At 35.0% G+C, this 19862-nt stretch overlaps 3 protein-coding genes across 3 annotated transcripts; 2 read left to right on the top strand and 1 right to left on the bottom strand.

Annotated features, from left to right (window-relative positions):
- Positions 1 to 40: 40 nt before the first annotated feature.
- Positions 41 to 3287, bottom strand: LOC116126181 (plastidal glycolate/glycerate translocator 1, chloroplastic). Its single transcript, XM_031411888.1, has 8 exons — positions 3126 to 3287; positions 2736 to 3051; positions 1554 to 1815; positions 1349 to 1464; positions 1119 to 1228; positions 826 to 1003; positions 601 to 730; positions 41 to 468 (listed from the first exon to the last, which is right to left on the bottom strand). Exons 1-8 carry the CDS (start codon positions 3201 to 3203, stop codon positions 318 to 320), a joined length of 1341 nt encoding a protein of 446 aa, XP_031267748.1. The 5' UTR covers positions 3204 to 3287; the 3' UTR covers positions 41 to 317.
- A 3513-nt stretch (positions 3288 to 6800) lies between these two features.
- LOC116125307 (4-coumarate--CoA ligase-like 6) lies at positions 6801 to 10742 on the top strand. Its single transcript, XM_031411051.1, has 6 exons — positions 6801 to 7883; positions 8278 to 8467; positions 8995 to 9140; positions 9393 to 9460; positions 10274 to 10376; positions 10597 to 10742. The coding sequence occupies exons 1-6, from the start codon at positions 6801 to 6803 to the stop codon at positions 10714 to 10716; spliced, it is 1710 nt and encodes a 569-aa protein (XP_031266911.1). The 3' UTR covers positions 10717 to 10742.
- A 391-nt stretch (positions 10743 to 11133) lies between these two features.
- Positions 11134 to 14449, top strand: LOC116125884. Its single transcript, XM_031411598.1, is given in 8 exon segments — positions 11134 to 11349; positions 11511 to 11519; positions 11522 to 11653; positions 12263 to 12330; positions 12439 to 12489; positions 12575 to 12634; positions 12714 to 13139; positions 14187 to 14449. Coding segments are annotated over 8 exon segments (918 nt in total). The 5' UTR covers positions 11134 to 11216; the 3' UTR covers positions 14226 to 14449.
- The last annotated feature ends 5413 nt before the right edge of the window (positions 14450 to 19862 follow it).

The following is a 19862-nucleotide window of genomic DNA, read 5'->3' as shown; positions in this document are numbered from 1 at the left end:
TTTGATTATTGAACCGAGTTTGCATGAAATTGAGTAGTAATTAAGAAACCCAAAAGTTGGTAATTTTTATTAATTTGATATGTAGTTTTAATAACTCAATTACACTTTATGGGTGTCATACTGATCCTTCATCTGCATTTCCTTAAGATTTTGTATTATAAATCGAGCAGACCCCCAAAAATTAAAAAGGCAAGTTGAAATTACATCCCATAGTAACTAGCTGAACCTTCCTTATAGTCCCTGCATTATATTATTCACTTAAATATGTGCAAAAAAGAAAAAAGAAAAAAGAAAAAAAAATCAACCTGCTGCATGATTCAGCCAACTATTGCCAGCAAGCTTTGCCTGACTGCTGGAACAGAGCAAATCAAAGAACCAAATATTCCAGTCAGAGCATAAGCAATGGCACAAAACGGGAGAGCCTCAGGTTCCTTGGCTGACAATGCCGCTGTTCCAAGTCCATGAGCACTGAAAATACACAAACAAAGATTAAACTTCCCAGACTTGCATGGGTTTGGTTCGGACTTCATGCAAGTGTTCTTTACTCAAAAAGCGTCTATTTAGTTAGACAATATAGAATGTAACAAACTAAGTATTTACCTTGATGCTGTTGCTATTCCTCGAGCAATGGGATCACGAAACCGGAGCTTATCAAGAGTTGCTTGCACAAAATTTGCTCCAATCAAACCAGTTACCACCACCACAGCAGCTGTTAGAGATGAATTGGCACCTACAAACAGTTTCAAAAACCGATTTTGTTTTAAAAGCTCTGTGAAATAAATAGCAGTATGCCTAAAATTGCAGAGCGTTGGATAAGGAATGTACCTTCAAAAAATGACACAATGCTGAGAGCTAATGCGACGGTTATGCATCTGGGGAGAATAGAGACAGTCAAAGTTGGCTCTAATCCAACAAGACGTCCCAGAATAGCAGTTGAATACAATGAAAAGACTGTTGATACAATGACAGAGGTGAAGATTTCAGCTGCATGTCTCTTAACAAGCTGAAAAAGTATAGAGAATAAAAGTATCAATTCATGAAATAAAACCTCCCTTGAACTCAGCAAGAATCAAAATGGGAAAATCCTGAAGTGATGAAATGAAAGAATAGGTAGCTACCTTTCTCTGTTTGAACATTGAGAAGGCAAATGAGAGAATGACAGATCCCAAAAATCCCATTAAAACATCACCAGCACCAGGATTAGTTGATGCCTTTGTCAGGTAATAACCTGTTTATATTGAAGAAAAGTTACCATTTTAAAGAACATTTATAAATTGCTTACAGATCAACAATTTTATCTGATTTAGTAGACTCATGGTTATTAGAAACTTGAAATCTTGAGCATTACCTAGAACAGGATCGAGTCCCAATCGCGAGAAGTACCCAAATGCTACTGCTGCCAAATCTGCAGATAGTGCACAACAAATAATTGGATGGAATACCTTCTTCACATCCGATGGCAACCTGGATGCCACAAGGTCACAAATTTAGTTCATTTTCTTGTATACAGAGATGGTTTAGAAATTACCAATGGAGGGGAAATGAAATTATACCAAGAACCAACCATGTAGCCTAACACAGTGGATGCAAGCAGGAAGGGGAGACATGTTTGAGCACTCGTCCCCAGGGCAGTTGGGTAAAACAATGCAGAGACGAATGAAATAAGAAAGACTCCGCTCCATGCCCACAGTTCTGTGGAAGAAAAAGGTGAGGGCTTGGACATAGGTTCAGCATCAGTCATTTCAGTTTTTACTAGTTTCCTCACTGCAATGGCGGTATAACCCGCAACACAAAGTGAAGCTAACCACCCTCCAACTGCAGAAAACAAACAAACACTAACATAGCATCAAACTCCCAAAATGATAAAAGAAAAAAGCTTTAAATGAAATCACACAGATGTAACTCGAGGTTAACAGCAAATAACATTTCTATCTCAATAAGTGCTAACCATTTCTTTCAAAAATGCTCCTACTTGAGTCCATTTTAAATTTTCCTGTAGTTTAACAACTTGACATTTATAAATTCAATGTTCACTCTATCATTTATGGTAATGAGGTCAGCTCCAATATCCAATGCAAGTTCACAACAGTAGTCGAATCCAAGCATACTTTACATGTTGAATGGTCTTTCTAATATTTTCCTCTTTTTAACTATAAACTTGACATAAAAGCTTAGTTCATAATCTCAAATCAGGAAACGACTCTGCTCCAAACAAGTATGTTTTCAATGGCGATCATTTAAGATACAAATCAAGCTACCACAGAAAAGCGCAGTTCAGGTTAAGAGTCTTAAATTGAGATTGGTGTCTCATTTTTCTTCACCATTAATGGTCAGAGGTTTGCCATGCTATGTCATGCGCGGTAATAAATAGAAAACAGTGTAAATGAAATTCACGTCATTTTCATTTTATTTACTGATTAAGTTATTTATTAATGGTTGGTAGACATTTGAAGTAATGAATAATAACATAATACAATTCAAGACGTAAAGACAAAGTGGATGGCATGGCTACATTTGTATGGTTTACATAAATTAGGAGACAATTTATTGCTTTTATTTCCCAGCAAAGTTATAGTAAAATCCAAGAAAGAAGTAACCAAACAAAGTAAATCAAATCAAAGGGTTGGTTAAAAGTTAAAAAAAGGGGAATAACATTATACGAAAAAACAAAATACAAATTATTTAAGTCACACTGCCAAGTCAAAGAAAAGTAAAGGTGAAAGAAAATGAAGTACCCATAATGTAGCAAATCTTGAGGCCCGAAGCAGTAGGAATATCTCTAACTGAAAGAGGCAGAACAACCAACGATGGAACATAGAACAATGGGAGCCATCTTTGAATGAAGAGAAGCCCTGGCTCGAAGAAGTTCATCAAGTTTGTTGCGGCAACTGGGATTGTAGAATCAAGAATCATCAGAACAGAAAATATGCAAAACATCCCAAATAAAGCACTAGGAAACTTAATAGCTGCAGCCACAAACGCCTTCTTCAAGAACTTGTCCGTGGCGAGAATTATCCCAAGTGATACAACCAAGTGCAAAATCCCAAACGCCTGAAAAACAAAAAGAAAAAATCATTAATTACAAAACAATATTAAAAAACGGGACTTCAAAAAATGAGACGCACTCTTTGGGAGATTGTTGCAGTGCTACCGCCATCGGAACTGAGAGATTTAGCAGAAAATTTCTGGCTCTTAGAATCCATTTGCGGGAACCTGGACTTGAGTCCAAGAACTGGAATGGGTGAGTCCAGTTTCTTGAAACTGGGGAATTTATGGATGGCTCTGACGCCACGGAAAGAAAAACGTGTCGCTGTGTGGGAAAGACTTGGCTTTGAATTGATGCAAACGGCAGAGAAAGCGAAAGAGGAGGCTGATATATGTTGGGCTGAAGCCAAAGGTGTTGTAGCCATGGATACAGAGTTCAAACTCAAGTGGGTTCCAATCCAATGACAATGAATCCATTATTTTTTTATTTTGGTTTTAAAAAAAAATCAAATTGGAGAAATTTGTATGGACGTGAAAGACCGTTGAGTTCAAAAGAAGATATGTACAGAAAGTTCCTGGGAAGTTTAAAAGTTAACATACATTTGTTTTACAGAAGCAAAGACGGCGTCGTTTACTGGTGCTAGTGAAAAGGTAAAAAGTTAATAAATCGAGAAAGCGATTATGCGGGAGAACGACATCGACCCCTTAAGGTTTGGCGAAATGACACTTTTTCACCTTTTAAGCTTCAAAACAACATTTTCCTATCGATTGTCCATTAACTTTAACTGAAGAAGGATAAAATGATAAATTTAAAAAAAGTTAAAGGGTAATTATGTCATCTAAAGTTGAACACGGCTAAGTGTGATTTAGGCCGAATCGCACTTGGTTGAGTGCGATTCTGGCCGAATCAACCTGAATCGTACCTAGCCAAATCACACTCGAAGAGAGAAATTTTTTCTTTCAAATTCTTTATTGCAATCAGTGTCGCTTCCCACAATTCTTGCCACATTTTCTACGCCCAACTATAGTCCTTAGCCCTCCCCTTCCTAGTCAATTGCCTTCCCTCAAGCAATTGTGCAACCTTTGCCTCTATTGGATTTCACAGCTTTTTGCTTCACATCGCACGGCTTGCATCTACATCGTCGAGCCTGCACTTAGCCGAAATCCCTCGCTCCGCTTCTTGCCTTGCCTCTAACAAGGCCACAATAAGGATTAGTCTCACTGTGCCGTCATAGTGCGAGATCAATCGTGTGGTTGACTTCCGCGCAACCATAATTCATTCGATTGGAATCGCAATTTTTTCAGTGTTTCAATTTTTTTAATTTGGATTATAGTTGTGTGTTGATTTGGATAAGGATGGAGATTTTGTGTGAGAAGGTTGGGTGCAAATCGATCAGAATCATCAGACGAAAGAGAAAGAAGAAAAGAGAAGAAGAAGAGAGAAGCGTAATTTCATCTTTACATTGTTTATACCATATCAAAGAACAGATTTTTCTATCGGAACATAACAGTGGGTGGGAAAGTGTTGTTTCAGTAAACCTTGGGTGGGAAGTAGGAACATGTCAAATGCAGAACTAGGGTAAAGCCTTTCTATTCGATGAGGAAGTGTATATAAACCGAGAAAGTGGTTAAGAGTGGCAAATAATAATAATAAAAAGTGTCTTTCTACACATTGTGTACCATATGACGATAGATAAACAAATATAAGACACGTGTGTTCTAGTTGTGCATGTGACACTTTGCCTTTACTTTTCTACCTTATTACTGAGTANAATGAATCCATTATTTTTTTATTTTGGTTTTTACAAAAAATCAAATTGGAGAAATTTGTATGGCCGTGAAAGACCGTTGAGTTCAAAAGAAGATAGAGATTTTATTTGAAGTCCATTTATTTAATTCCAACAAAATGTACGGAAAGTTCCCGGGAAGTTTAAAAGTTAATATATAGTTGTTTTACACAAGTAAAGACGGCGTCGTTTACTGATGCTAGTGAAAAGGAAAAAGGTTAATAAATCGAGAAAGCGACTATACGGGAGAAGACCATGTGCCCACCCAAAGTTTGGCAAAGTGACCCTTTTTCACCTCTTAAGCTTCAAAACGATATTTTGTCACCGATTGTCCATTAATTTTAACTGAATAAAGATAAAATAGTAAATTCAAAAAGAGTTAAAGGATAATTATTTCATCCAAAGTTGAACACGATTAGGCGTGATTCAAGCCAAATCACACCTGATTGAGTGCGATTCTAACCGAATCAACCTGGATCATACCTAGCTAAATCTCTCGTTCTACTTCTTGCCTTGCCTCTAACAAAGGCACAACAAGGACTAGTCTCACCATGCTGTCACAGTATGGGATCAATGGTGTGGTCGACTTTCGCGCTGCTGTAATTTGTTCAATTGGAATTGCAATTTTTTCAGTGTTTTAATTTTTTTTTTTTAATTTGGATGATGTAGTTGTGTGTTGATTTGAATAATGATTGAGATTTTGTGTGTTGATTTGTGTGAAAAGGCTAGGTACAAAGTGGTCGAAATCATTGGACGAAAGAAAAAAAAAAAGAAAAGAGCAGCGTAATTTTATCTTTACATTATTTATACCATATCAAAGAACGAAATTTTTTAACGGAATATAAGGTGGGAAAGTGTTAGTTTCACTAAACCATCGGTGGGAACATGTCACAATTCACATGCACAACTAGGGTAAAAGCCTTTCTATTCGATGAGGATGTGTATATAAACGAGAAAGTAGTTAAGAATGGCAAATAATAATAATAATAATAAAGTGTCTTTCTACACAGTGTGTACCATATGACGATAGATAAACAAATATAAGACACGTGTGTTCTAGTTGTGCATGTGACACTTTGCCTTGACTTTTCCACCCTATTACTGAGTAATGCATTAAGTGGCTGGAGTTAACGCGGGAAAAATCTTTCCGACGCAATACAACAATAAATACGGTGTAGATTTTAGTTATAAAGGTTATCTTCATTTATTTCTATATATAAACAATAAAATTTATATTCAAATCTAATAAATTTTTTAAATTATATATAATAAATAAGAGATAGACTTAATAAGAAAAAGAATTAATAATATAACATATAAAAACTTAATTTATTAAATAAAATTAAGATAAAGAATAGAATTTAACTCCTTAGATATAAATAATTAAACTCATGTCTTAATTTGTATTTAAAGAATAAAGAGTTTATTAAACTCTTATTTTTATAGATAAGCTTTTTATAATAAAGATTTTAAATTATATAAATAGTCTTTTAAAGATGTTTTAAGACATCATATGTTCTGTAAATATAAATATTACAATTTTAAATCTATGGAGAAGATAAGATAAAAAGACGTTTGTATATTAGTTTCTGAAATTATAATAGGAGTTGATTGATTTTCACTCAATAAGGAAGATTTTTTTCTTAAATGAGACCCAACTTTGTGAATTGAATTGATTATAATTAAATCTAACATTATCTATTTGTACACAAATTAAATTATTTAATAAGAATATATAATACTATAATATTATCTTAAATCTCCTTAAATAAGAAAGTATAATATTGTTTCACGATTACATGTAATTTGAAACTTGTGTCATAACAGATCCCTATAAAATGAAAAAAAAAAAAAAAAATCATAATATAATATTAATTAAATTTCTAAATTTTAAAATATTACACTACATAATAAAAGTGTGTCACGCCAAGCCTGCCCTGCAGTCTGCAGAAGAATAGAAACTCAGCAAACATTGAACAAACATCTCTGCTCTGCTCTGTCTCTGTCTCTGCCGCTCCGCTTGTTTAAATGACTTTGACTTACGGTTACGGGAAACGACTTTCTGAACTGCCGTTCAGTTCCTCAGAAACCTTAAAACAAACATCTTATCCGCAGTGGTACTCCCCTGAAACCGGAATTTACCATAGCACATTTCCCGCCATTTCCCTCCCACCCAACTCTTTTCTTGACGTTGTTTCCTTCATTTTTTCCTACCAACACAATGGCCTTTCTGCTCTCATTGATTCCTCATCTGGGTTTTCCATTTCCTACTCAGAACTTTATCCGTTGGTCAAAACCGTGGCCTCTGCTCTTCACCATTTGGGAATTTCTCAAGGTGATGTCGTTTTGATTCTTTTGCCTAATTCCGTTTACTTTCCTGTCGTTTTCTTGGCGGTTTTGTACTTGGGTGCTGTTGTTTCTACGATCAACCCTTTGAGTACTGTCTCGGAAATCAAGAAACAAGTTACTGAGTGTAATGTGCGTTTAGTATTTAGTGTACATGATAATGTTGAAAAGTTGAAGTCTTTGGGCCTGAGTGTTATTGCTGTACCGGAAAATGTGGATTCTGGTTGTGAAGATGTCAAGTTTTCAGTTTTTTATAAGATTATTTCTGGGAATTATGATTTGGTTAAGAAACCGGTGATTAGTCAGGATGATACAGCGGCAATATTGTATTCATCAGGAACTACAGGACCTAGCAAAGGTGTTGTTTTAACACATAGGAATTTTATAGCTGTGGTTGAGCTTTTTGTCAGATTTGAGGCTTCACAGTATGAGTGGTTGAGTTGGAAGAATGTGTATTTAGCAGTTCTACCGATGTTCCATATATATGGGATATCACTTTTTGTGTTGGGACTGTTGTCATTGGGGTCTAGCATTGTTGTCATGAGGAAATTTGATGTTAATGAGATGGTGAGAACGATTGATAGGCATGGGGTGACTCATTTTCCGGTTGTTCCGCCGATGTTGATGGCATTGATAAAGGCGGCAAAGGCCACATCTGGAAATAGCTTGAAGAGTTTGAAGCAGGTTTCTTGTGGAGCAGCTCCTTTGAGTGGGAAAATCATAGAGGATTTTGTGCAGACTTTCCATCATGTTGATCTAATTCAGGTAGGAGGAAACAGTTTAAATAGACTTTTTGAACTTGTCAGAATAACTATTTTATTCCTGTTAAGGCGTAGCAAAATGACTAGAATATATATATATATATTTTTTTTCAATTCATTTATATCGGAATATGGTAAGCCAAATACACTGATATATTATGTACTCTGTGACAAGAAAATGTAGAAGTCCAAAATTTCAATTTATAGTTGAAAATTGTTCTCTTTTAAATTAGCATGTTGAATTCTTTGGAAAGCCAAGGCACTGATACAAATACTAAGATCGTTGATTTATGCTGTTCTTTCGTTCTTTTTTTATTTACTTATTTTTTATTGGCCATGCTGGTCTCTTTATTTTCAGAAGTTCATAGGTCATAGGTGTGATTGATCTTTGTTTATAGGGCTATGGCATGACCGAGTCGACTGCAGTAGGAACGCGTGGCTTCAATACAGGAAAGTTCTGTAAATACTCGTCAATTGGACTTTTGGCTCCAAATATGCAAGCTAAAGTAGTAAATTGTGGTAATGGCTCCTTCTTGCCTCCAAGCTTTAGTGGCGAGCTTTTGCTACGAGGACCTGGAATAATGAAAGGTGATTCCACGAAGTTTTATCCTACTTTAAAGAATAATTTATTTAATAAAATTGTTCATTCCTGTTTGGTCTATCTTTTTCAAAACTTTGTTATTTGATATAAGACAATTGCAATCACCATTGTTATTAGTTTATAGTGATTGTGATCTTAGATACCTCTGTTTATATTTGATCCATCAGCCTTGTCAATTTCTTTTCAGGAGTTTCGTAAAAACTTTATATTTATGTTATGCAACCTTCTGTACTTTTGTGGTATCACCCTCAGCCTTAGGTAGTGTATATTTGGATGTAGCCTGCAGATTTCTTTGATGCCTTATCTATTCTTTATAATAGGTTGGTTTACGCCTTTGACTGGCTGACTATTTCAGTCATTTATTAACATCAATGTTCTTCACAATGTGCTGATCCTATAAATTTCATTCATGGTCATAAATATTGTAGCTAATTTGCTTTACAAGATCTTCCAACCATGATCTTAGGTGTTTTTTTAATTTTCCATGAACTAATAGGCTGCTGCAAACTTTCAGAATACATGGATAACATGGAAGCAACTATGTCAACTATTGATAATGATGGTTGGCTACACACTGGGGACATTGTTTATTTTGATCAGGATGCGTACCTATATATAATTGACCGCGTAAAAGAGATTATCAAATACAAGGGCTTTCAGGTGTAAAATTTTATTCCATGACATTAAATTCTTGAAGATTTCTGTTTGGCATGATTCGGAATAATATGGATTAGGTAATAAGAACTTATTGTGAGTTCTTAATGTCTTGTAAGGAGGACAAAGTTCCATAAGTAGTACATTGATGTTTAAGAACTGATGCAGCTTTTGTTGAGCTATATGTATCTTGTAAACCAGACTTTTTTATGGTTGTGAAATTGAGTATTCTTGCCTTACAACATGAATTTTCTGCAGATTGCTCCTGCTGATCTGGAGGCTGTGCTGATTTGCCATCCTGAGATACTTGATGTTGCAGTAACAGCGTAAGTTTAGACACTGCATTTTGATATTCAGTAGAGGGCATTATGAGATGGCGTGGGATAAAGTAATAATCCCCCCTTTCTTTCTTTCTGTCATTCTCTTTTCACAGCTAAGTGATTTGGGGTGGGCTCTTGACCAAGTGGGAGCAGTAAGGTAGGTGCTCCCCTTGCTGGTTGGTTCAGAACTCCCGCTCATTTTGAATGGGTAGCCATACAATATTATGGATTGTAATTGTGAGCTTACCATGCTACCAAACAGCCACCGTATGAGCCAGGCAAATTTAGTGATGCATATTGCTCTAGACAGGATCAAATGGCATAAAAGATTTTTCTAGTAGGCTCCCATGTTTCCCCCTCTCTCTTGGGTGGTAAAAAGTACCACTATCATATTAACAATTTGATGACATTTTCCCTTTCATTCGAAGAACCCTTTGAAGCATTTGTCTAGTTTTTCATAGAGAAACTGGCCCAGTGGCCCTAGATGGAACATGATTCAGCACAATGATTTAGAAAGCCACCCTATGTGAGATTTGAGTAGGTTTGAGCCTAGTATAATTTAACGCAAGCATTGATCATCTGCAGAGTATATGTGTTTGAGTCACTTTATTGAAGTTAGAACCATGGGAACTCCTTTGCTTTAAATTATTCAATTCATACCCATGAATGCTGATAAACATACTTGAATTTGAATCATCTGAGATTGATTTCTGTTTCCTGGGTTCCGATTGCTCTATAATTTATGCTGTTGATTTTTCATTTCATTTTATTCTTATTTTGAGATCTTATCCACCATTCCATGTTGTCTATAATTTTTAGTGCCATGGATGAAGAACTTGGAGAGATACCATCGGCATTTGTGGTAAGAAGGCCTGGAAGCACGCTAACCCAGACTGCTGTTATCGACTATCTAGCTCAACAGGTTAGTTGTTGGTTTAGTGATTTCCATGGCTGTATTTTCATATTTAAGGAGGCATCTATAGATATCGTTCAAGAGTAAATACTATTATTGACCTAAGCTTTTAGGTCAAACGGTTACTTAACGTAGTATCAAAACTAAATTGTCCTGGTGATTTCGGCATTATGGTCTCATGGTGAGCAAACCATTAACACATTCAACAATGTGTCTCCCTTTCTGGCAGGTTGCTCCACACAAGAAGGTAAGAAAGGTAGTTTTTACAAACTCCATACCCAGGTCTGCAGCCGGGAAGATCCTTCGAAGAGAACTCAGAAACTCCTTGACCTCTACTTCCAGACTTTAAAATTGTCAAGCTGAAATCTAGGATAAGGAAAGCCCTAAATTTCAATTGATGCTTTTTGCTAAATATAAATCATCATGAAGATGAGCTGCTGCTATTCAAATTACACAAACCAAATTCACAATTCTGCTTTATTCAGCATTATTGATGTACCAAACTATGTACCTTATTATTGTACATCAAATAAATAAAAATTTGTCAATTCATTTCATTCAGAAATAACTTTAAAATAAGGTAAAGATAAATACTTTGTAAGAGTTGAAATATGCGTTAAATCAGATGGGGAAAAAAACAAAAAAGGTTATTAATCTTAATATATAACTCTATTTGATTGACCAAACCTGAGATGCGGCACGTGTAATCTTGTGATTGAACAAGAGATTCCCACTAACAAAGGAAGAAATTCTAGGTTTCGAATCAGGACTCTGTTGTTCCCGTTAAGAAGGTACAAAAAAAATATCCAAAACCAAAGAGAGAGTAACTGATCGAACAAGAGAAGAGAGATGAGAGGAGTAAGAAAGCAAGGAATGGGAAACTACACGAACCCATGTTTGACTATGCACCAGCCCTGGGCTTCGCTTCTCGTTTATGGAATCAAACGCATTGAAGGCCGCTCTTGGCCTGCCCCTATAAGAGGTTTCACTTTTTTTTTTTTTTTTTGAGTTTGAGTTTGGGATTTGGTTAGAGATTAGGACCCTTTGGGTGTTTTAGAAGTTAACGGTTTTGTTGAGGTGGGAAGTGTAGAAGTTGCATGACCTGTTTTAATGTGTTAATTGTAAGGATGTTTGTGTTTGAAGGTCGTCTTTGGATCATGCTGCCAGTAAGGTTCCTGAAGAAGCTACAATAAAAGCAATGGAGGATTTTTACAGGGAGATTTATGCACTTAATGGAATTACTGATCTCAAGTTTCCTCAAAATTATCCTGTTTCAAGACTTCTAGGTATTTGCATGTTGGTAATTTCATTTATACTCTTCATATTTCTCTTATATATTCTTTATGATTATCTGCTTTATGGTATGATAAAACAAAAAATGAGAATGTCTGGCATGCGGACTTATTAAATCGTGTTAGCTATCTTGGTACCTGTAAATCATAATCATGCAACTAACATGGCAAGAATGTGCTATCTTGAAATATCTTGTCATAAGTAATTTATTGAATACCTGATCAAAACTTCAGTTTAGTTGGCAGAATAGCATGTCCATTTGGTACTTTTTTCATTAGAGTTGTCGATGTCTCTCTGTGTGTTGTGTTTGAGTCCCCGGCAGGTGTATGGGCGCACAAACCGCTGAAAACAAACACAAGAAAGAGATAGACTTGGATTGAGTGTGGTGTGAGTAGAATGGTAAAATTAAGGTAGCCAATCCAATTATTTTAGCATCTTTTTGATTTCAAGTGAGAAATAGTCCAAAGTGGTCATTACTCTTCTTTGCTTCACTGTCTGTGTTTAGCTAGCATGAAATCATGGAAGTTCTTCAATTTCTACCCTATTCTTTCTTTGAAGTCTAAATTTTTTTATTTATCGGCCTGACCTCATGAATCATACAGGGTGTGTTGAAGTAGTTGGCTGTGTTAAGTGTGAAGAAGCAGCAAACTGGGAAGTGTTACCTGAAGGGGTGAGCTACCCACTTCCCTGATCCTTTTGTTATCTGGTTTATCAACTTCCTGTCATCTTGCAATCTTCACGACTATGTTGATTAATTGATACCATTTTTCCACTGTAGGTGAGGCTAGAAGCACAAACAGATTTTTGCTGGCTTTGCGAAAATCCTCAGGTTAGTACTTTCACCCTGCTGTAAGTTACCATTCAACAATTACTAAAAGAATTTGATGAAGTGTTTCTGATGCAATCAAATGTAGAAATTATTAGTTCCATTTGAGATGAGAGGATATCAAGGTGTTTATAACTTGGAAAAGAAGGTACATATGGTTCAACATATTTGGTACTTGCATTTTCTATTCGTGTCTGAATTGGGACTGACTTCTGCACCTGTCACAGATATATGAAGCTGCAATTAGGGGTCTTACTCCAGTTAAAAGTCCACTGCCAGTAAAATTTCCACTTCCGGATCCACAAGATCCTTTTTCCTTGAAACCAGGATCTATTTCTGCACAAGTCGCTGAAAAGAAATCGTCTACGGTGGAAAAATCATCAAACCTTAGTGTGGCCATTGCTGGTGCACGAGCAGCAGCTACACAGTTCAACAAAAAGAATCAAGATCTCCAAATGAATGTCATGCAAAATAGGGAACCTTATTCCTTAAGAAGTCAATCAAAGAACAAATCAGTGGAAGAGGATGGGTTTGATGGGGAAACTTCATCTTTGGCAGAGGATAAACAAAGCAATCACATTAATCATGTTGAAAGCAGTAGCCACAATCAACCTCGGGCAGATTTGAAACAGCACACTGGGCCTCCTTCCAAAGTATGCAGTTTCCTATTACTTCCTTTTTCCTTTTTCATGTTTTTGTTGATTGCTTGGTCAAACATCTAGCTTATTTTAGTAAACTCACTTATAGGTCAGAACAAGGGGCACAACTTAGTATTACTGGCATGCTCATATTCTAACAAATGATTATTTTTTTCATCAGTTTCTAGTATCTGATGTTATGTACCAAATCTGGGTCCAAGTTTGATTTAAATTTTAATTGGTTCCAATTAATCATCTTCTGTACTACATCCTGATCCTTGAGTGGTTTATCAAATCTTTCATGAGTTTTATACACAAATGAACTCTATAGGATATTACTAGAATAAGGCAATACTCAAATGCATGAATAATTATGAAATTTTAATGGTAGAGTTTCAAAACTCCTCTCCCAAATTCTATTGAAACAGATTCTGATAAAATTCAAATATTTTATCAAAGCTCCTTCATTTTATGATTTTAGAATTGGTGTGAAGCAATTATACTGTTGCCTGAATTATCTTTACACGCAAGCACCTGATAGTAACAGTAAAATGTATCTGCGCTTGCAGCAGCTAGTATATCTGGTATGCTATGCTGAATTAATTCATAGAGCACCTCTCAAAATAATTGACAATGGATTTACAGTATTATGAACTTAGTGCATATTGTTGATATGTATTTACATTGAGGTTGGCGTTCTACATTCACATTCAGTATGTAGGTTGTGTACAACTATGGTGGAAACAAATTTCAACTTCCCTTGTGCATGAAACAAAAATTTGATACAAACAAGTTCATTGCTTTCTTTAATTGAGAAACTGATCTCGTTTCCTTAGTTAAGGTTTCCTATAATAACATATTACATTCTGCGTAACCATAGGGATGCTGATGATCCTGGTGTATATTCATTATAATAAAGGCCTTTTTAATCGCCTTTTTTTCTTTTTCCTCTATCTGTTGAAACTAGTGAATCATACTAAAAGTTGATATTGCACTTTTTAAGTGGGAATATACTTGCTATCTTGATTGTTTTGCATGATGATTGTGTCTTTTAATTTTTAGATTTTTGCTGCGGCATTGAGAGGACTGAAGCCATCATGAGCTTCCATCTATTCTCTGGAGTTCTGTAAATTACATCCTTCAGTTGTATTGGTACCCAGCAATTACATAATTGCTGTTAGCGAATACAGTGCATGTGGTAAGAGTAATGAAGATCAGATTTCATTGTTTATACTAGTGGGTATCCTTGCTGTAAAGCTAGCCTATTAGTTTGTAACTTAACCAATGAAGATTTTATATTAGTAAATGTCCTTGTTGTTCCTGTATGATTATTGTATTGTACAACTTGTGATGAAATGCAGAAATTAGTACAAATTGATAATTCCAGAAACTCTTTCTCTTAATGCTTGTGCTCATTGGCCTAAACTAGCATTGTTTGTTTAAAATTTTATGTTTGAATTGGTGATGAAATGCTGGACCACTGAGTAGATTTTGTAGTGGTTCCATACCCGAGAAAGATAAAATAAAGCTAAGTGTTGAAGTTGCCTTTAGATGGGTTTTAAACAAAACTAAATAAAATTTCACCAGTTATTCAGGAGAATACACATGGGTGCAAGCACTATACTTCCAAAGAATTATTTTGCTACATAAAATCTATTAAAATATGAGAAACCCAAAAAGATAATTATTGATGCGTAATTTTGACACCAATTACTCGCACATGCAAAGTGTTAAGCTGTTCTTAGAAGTTACATATGATATGATTGATTCAAGAGCTAATTAATATAATTGAATGCAAAATTTGAATAATAAATGAGAAATGATTTTTATAATGGTTCGGATGCTTAAAGCGATTCTTACTTCCACAGTTTCTTTTACGTATGAGAGTATACAAAAGATCGAGTATATCGAACAGCGAGCAGGAGTACAATAACTGAGTGTTCAGAGAGAATATCAAGTCAGTCTCTTTCTCGTAAGTTATCTTTGCTTTGAAAATAAATATTACAATCAGAATGAGGGTTCAAGATCAGAATCCCAAAATTGAAAGGGGGAGTCTTCTATTTGTAGTAGAGGAATTCAAGATAATGATAACAAATCTGCAAGTGGGTAGGTATCATGCAAGTCCTTCCTTGCCTTCTATTGGCTGATAACTTAGAAAATATCCTCAAATTTTTTAGGGCTTAGACAAGTGTGCAGTCCTTATTCACTCATTGACAAATTCAGAATCTACTAAGTTGATGACAGCTATATTCTTTCTATCTTAGGACAATGTGGCAGCACATGGACGACATAAAGCCTTCCTGTACTCTGATTGGTGCTTGCTACTATAAGCTTATGCCAGTCTTTTTTTTTTAGGCATAACAATAATTATTTTCCCTTTGAAAAGTATTTTCAAAAATAAAAAGTTTTGACATTATTTCAACCAAGAACACCCACCCACCCAAGTCAAATTAGTGTATTCTACAAACTTTGAAAGATTTAAATGGTTGAATACCTAGACAATATTGTGACTTGAAACACAAGAGTTAGGTTTGTTTGTTGTTTAAGAAAGACAACATTAACTGTTGATTTTATTTTATTTGCTTTTAATTTTATACTTGTCTTTTTCTTCTTCTTGAAACTTCATTATCAATCTCTCTCTTTCATCTTCTCTTCTCACGGACTCAACAAAGCTACAAGATTCCCAACTATTATGTGATAATGTTACCCCTGGATTGGAATTTTAATACCACACAATTCTAATCATAAATTTTCATGAGAATAAAATCTTATTTATTATTATCCAATGATTATGTCAAAAGGGTTGAAATTGATTCAATTATTTTCAATTGGGTATTAAAATAGTTAATTGCTTTGCTTGAAAGCATAAACTTGACAGAATATGGGCATCTATAAATTTTGTCTGCTTTGGCATACAAGTTGTTTACTCTTTCTGTAACGTATCGAACTCGTGAGCAGCGCAGCCCACTTGTTTCTCTTTTGTCACTTTATTTAGAGTAAACGACATATTCCCATCCAAGATTTGACGAAATCCTAAGATGGTACCCTAAGTTTTATTTATTCTAGATTTTCACCTTTAAAATAACACTGTTAACAATTTTTAGGATAGTGAGAGTGTAATTACCATAATACCTTTAACCCTAAATTAATAAACAATAACACTACTCTTACAAAGGAATATACAAAGTGACTCTACAAAGTGACGTGGCAAGGACGTCATCACTTGCCATGTCATCAGCAAATCTTTTAATCCAAAATGTATCAATCTTCTTCTCCACGCTTCTCTTTCGCGCTCTTTCTCCATCACCGTGTTCAACTCTGCTCTTCTCCAGCTCCATCACTCTCTTCATCTTCATACTCTTTTCACAACCAGGGTGAGTTCAATCTCATACTCTTACAATAGTGTTCTTGTACATGTAACATTGTTAAATTATTGTTCACAATGTTAACTAGGACCGTGATGGTAGCGTGGATTTCAAATGGGGAATGGCTGGCGACGGGTCCCTGGTATGTTCCAATGACACTGAAATTATCAGAGAAGCTTGTGGAAAATCTTGGGCTCCTTTTCCTCCAGGTTAGCTCTAATATTCTTTCTTACCTTTTCTTTGATTGATGCTCGTTTGAATTTAAAAATTTCTAAAACCGGGGTAACTGGTTTCAGGTTATACAATCAGAGAAGCATAACAATGTACTGCTGAAGAATGTTTTTCACTTGTTTACACAGGATGCATTTTTATGAATGGAACCGGTCTTATGAGCTTTGTTCATCCACTCCATAAAGTTAGAGCAGTTGTGCGTGAAGATGATGATGGACAAATTTGTGGAGTTACTTTTCAGGTGGACTTGTTCACGCGGCTTCGCAGCATTCCACGCACTGGAGAAGAGAGATGAAGATGAAGAGAGTGATGGAGTTGGAGAAGAGCAGAGTTGAACACGGTGATGGAGAAAGAGCGCGAAAGAGAAGCGTGGAGAAGAAGATTGATACATTTTGGATTAAAATATTTTCCGATGACGTGGCATTGCCACGTCACCTACCACGTCACTCTGTAGAGCCACTTTGTATATTCCTTTGTAAGAGTAGTGTCCCCTAAATTACTAAAATTATAAAATTAACCATCTTATTTTGAAATTACTTCAATTACACCCTTAATGACTGCGAACCGTCTCGGTTTTCATCAGATCTGGGTTGTTTCCGATGGCGACGAACCCCCTGGTCACCTCTATCACCTTCCCCATCGTCCGTCGTCCAAAACCCTTTTGGTTCTCGACTCATTGGGCCCTCCAATCACCAGCGCCGTCAGGCTTAGGTTTTCGTCGTTCTTCACTGGATTCCGGCGACGAAAATCCAATTGGACATCACCACTGCAACCAATGTCTCTAAATCTACAAAAACCCATATGTCCCCAACAACCGTTTAATGGCCATTCGTCGGTGGAGACCGACGAAAACCAATCGCATGTGGCGACTGTCGTGGTTGACGATCGACGAGTGATGAGGGGTTGTGAAGGGTAAAGTTTTGTAAAGGAGAGGATGCGGGTTTGAATGGTGGTGACAAATGTTATTTTGGGTGGAAGAATCGTCAGAAAAAGGCTAAAAACGTCGACGGCGATGTTGGCTAACGTGCGCCGAAGCTTTGTTAGGGGCGACAATCTGCTAATGTGCGCCTCCTCTGCGAAATGACCAATTTACCCCTGAGCCGTTATATCTAACCATTTTCCGTTACTTTAAGGGTGAGAATCTGGAATAAATGAAACTTGGGATACCAACTGGGGATTTCGTCAAACCTTGGGTGGGAATATGCCTTGTTTATTTAATAAATTATTTAAATATTTTCAATTCATTTACTGATAATTTTTTTACCATGATTTAATTTATTTTAATTATTTAATTTGTGATCTTTACATGAATGATTATTGGTTGGACGATTTTAAACAAATTTCATAAATCAAATCAATCAATATAGAAATTGGATTCTAAATAGTTCTAACAGAATAATATATTTTACAAAGATGACAAAAGGAATGATAGTTGTAAGAGCCAATAATTGGGTATCTTCATTCTTCAACCCACCAACATCATTTCAGCTATAATTTCATAATTTGTCCCTTTTCTTTAAAATAAATAAATAAATTATTAAACTATTTTAATTGCCTAATAATTTAGAAAAATGCTTTAATTTGAGTTTTAGATATTATCAATATTAATTCTTAATTCCAACTCCCCTTAAATGGATTACGTCAATAAATAAACTTCAAAACTATTTATAAAATTTCATAAAATCTTAGACTTAAATTGTTCTATCTTATACTATTAATGTGGAGAGTTTAAACTTAATTATAACTTATAAATTTTGTATCACCTCTTAATTAAATAGACACCTTTTAAGTAAATAAAGTTTTTATTTATTTAAAACAGACAACTTTATCCCGACAAACATTATGATCTATAAAATAAAATAATACAGATGAAATTTTTATTTCCTAAAGTTGGAGAAAATAATCTTTTTTTATAGAGATAACGACATTTCTCTTTCTCTTAATGCTTGTGCTCATTGGCCTAAACTAGCATTGTTTGTTTAAAATTTTATGTTTGAATTGGTGATGAAATGCTGGACCACTGAGTAGATTTTTTAGTGGTTCCATACCCCAGAAACATAAAATAAAGCTAAGTGTTGAAGTTGCCTTTAGATGGGTTTTAAGCAAAAAATAAAATAAAATTTCACCAGTTATTCAGGAGAATACACATGGGTGCAAGCACTATAATTCCAAAGAATTATTTTGCTACATAAAATCTATTAAAATATGAGAAACCTAGAAAGATAATTGTTGATGCGCGATTTTGACACTAACAACTCGTACATATAAAGTGTTAAGCTATTCTTAGAAATTATATATGATATGATTGATTCAAAAGCTAATTAATATAATTGAATGCAAAATTTGAATAATAAATAAGAAATGATTTTTAAAGTAGTTCGAATGCTTAAAGCGATTTTTACGTTTACTGTTTCTTTTATACATATATGAGAGTTTACAAGAGGTCGAGTATAGCGAATAGTGAGTAGAGGTACAATAACTAAGTATTCAGAAAGAATATCAAATCAGTCTCTTTCTCGTAGGTTATCTGTGTTTTGAAAATAAATATTACAATCAGAATGAGGAATTCAAGGTAATAATTATAAATCTGTAAGTGGGTAGATCTCGTGCAAGTCTTTCCTTGTCTTCTATTGACTGATAACTTATAAAATATTCTCAAATTATCTGAGGCTTGGACAGGTGTGTAGTCCTTATTCACTCATTGACAAAACTTGAATCTACTAAGTTGATGACAGTTATATTCTTTCTATCTTAGGACAATGTGATAACACCTGAATGATACAAAGCTTTCTTGAACTCTGATTGATGTTTACTGCTGTAAGCTTACGTTAGTCCTTTTTTTTTTTTTTTTAAAAAGGCATAACAATAATTATTTTCCCTTTGAAAAGTATTTTCAAAAATAAAAATTTGACATTATTTCAAATTAGTGTATTCTACTAACTTTGAAAGATTTACATGGTTGAATACCTAGACAATATTGTGACTTGAAACACAAGAGTTAGGTTTGTTTGTTGTTTAAGAAAGACAACATTAACTGTTGATTTGATTTGCTTTTAATTTTATACTTGTCTTTTTCTTCTTCTTGAAACTTCATTATCAATCTCTCTCTTTCATCTTCACTTCTCACGGGCTCAACAAAGCT

The sequence above is a fragment of the Pistacia vera genome, unplaced genomic scaffold, assembly GCF_008641045.1.
Source record: "Pistacia vera cultivar Batoury unplaced genomic scaffold, PisVer_v2 Contig104, whole genome shotgun sequence".
In the NCBI taxonomy this organism is placed as follows: Eukaryota; Viridiplantae; Streptophyta; class Magnoliopsida; order Sapindales; family Anacardiaceae; genus Pistacia; species Pistacia vera.
Note: the sequence above shows the minus strand (reverse complement) of the source record. Positions and strands in the feature narration are given on the sequence as shown.

What these genes read in the sequence shown, in the direction of transcription:
- LOC116125307 (XM_031411051.1), top strand. Translation starts at nt 6,801, where the DNA reads ATGACTTTGACTTACGGTTACGGGAAACGACTTTCTGAACTGCCGTTC. An exon ending in TCAAATACAAGGGCTTTCAG is followed by an intron (nt 9,141 to 9,392) that starts GTGTAAAATTTT and finishes AATTTTCTGCAG; the next exon opens with ATTGCTCCTGCTGATCTGGA. An exon ending in CTTGATGTTGCAGTAACAGC is followed by an intron (nt 9,461 to 10,273) that starts GTAAGTTTAGAC and finishes TATAATTTTTAG; the next exon opens with TGCCATGGATGAAGAACTTG.
- LOC116126181 (XM_031411888.1), bottom strand. Translation starts at nt 3,203, where the DNA reads ATGGATTCTAAGAGCCAGAAATTTTCTGCTAAATCTCTCAGTTCCGAT. An exon ending in CTGCAACAATCTCCCAAAGA is followed by an intron (nt 3,052 to 3,125) that starts GTGCGTCTCATT and finishes TTTGTTTTTCAG; the next exon opens with GCGTTTGGGATTTTGCACTT. An exon ending in CAATGTTCAAACAGAGAAAG is followed by an intron (nt 1,004 to 1,118) that starts GTAGCTACCTAT and finishes ATACTTTTTCAG; the next exon opens with CTTGTTAAGAGACATGCAGC.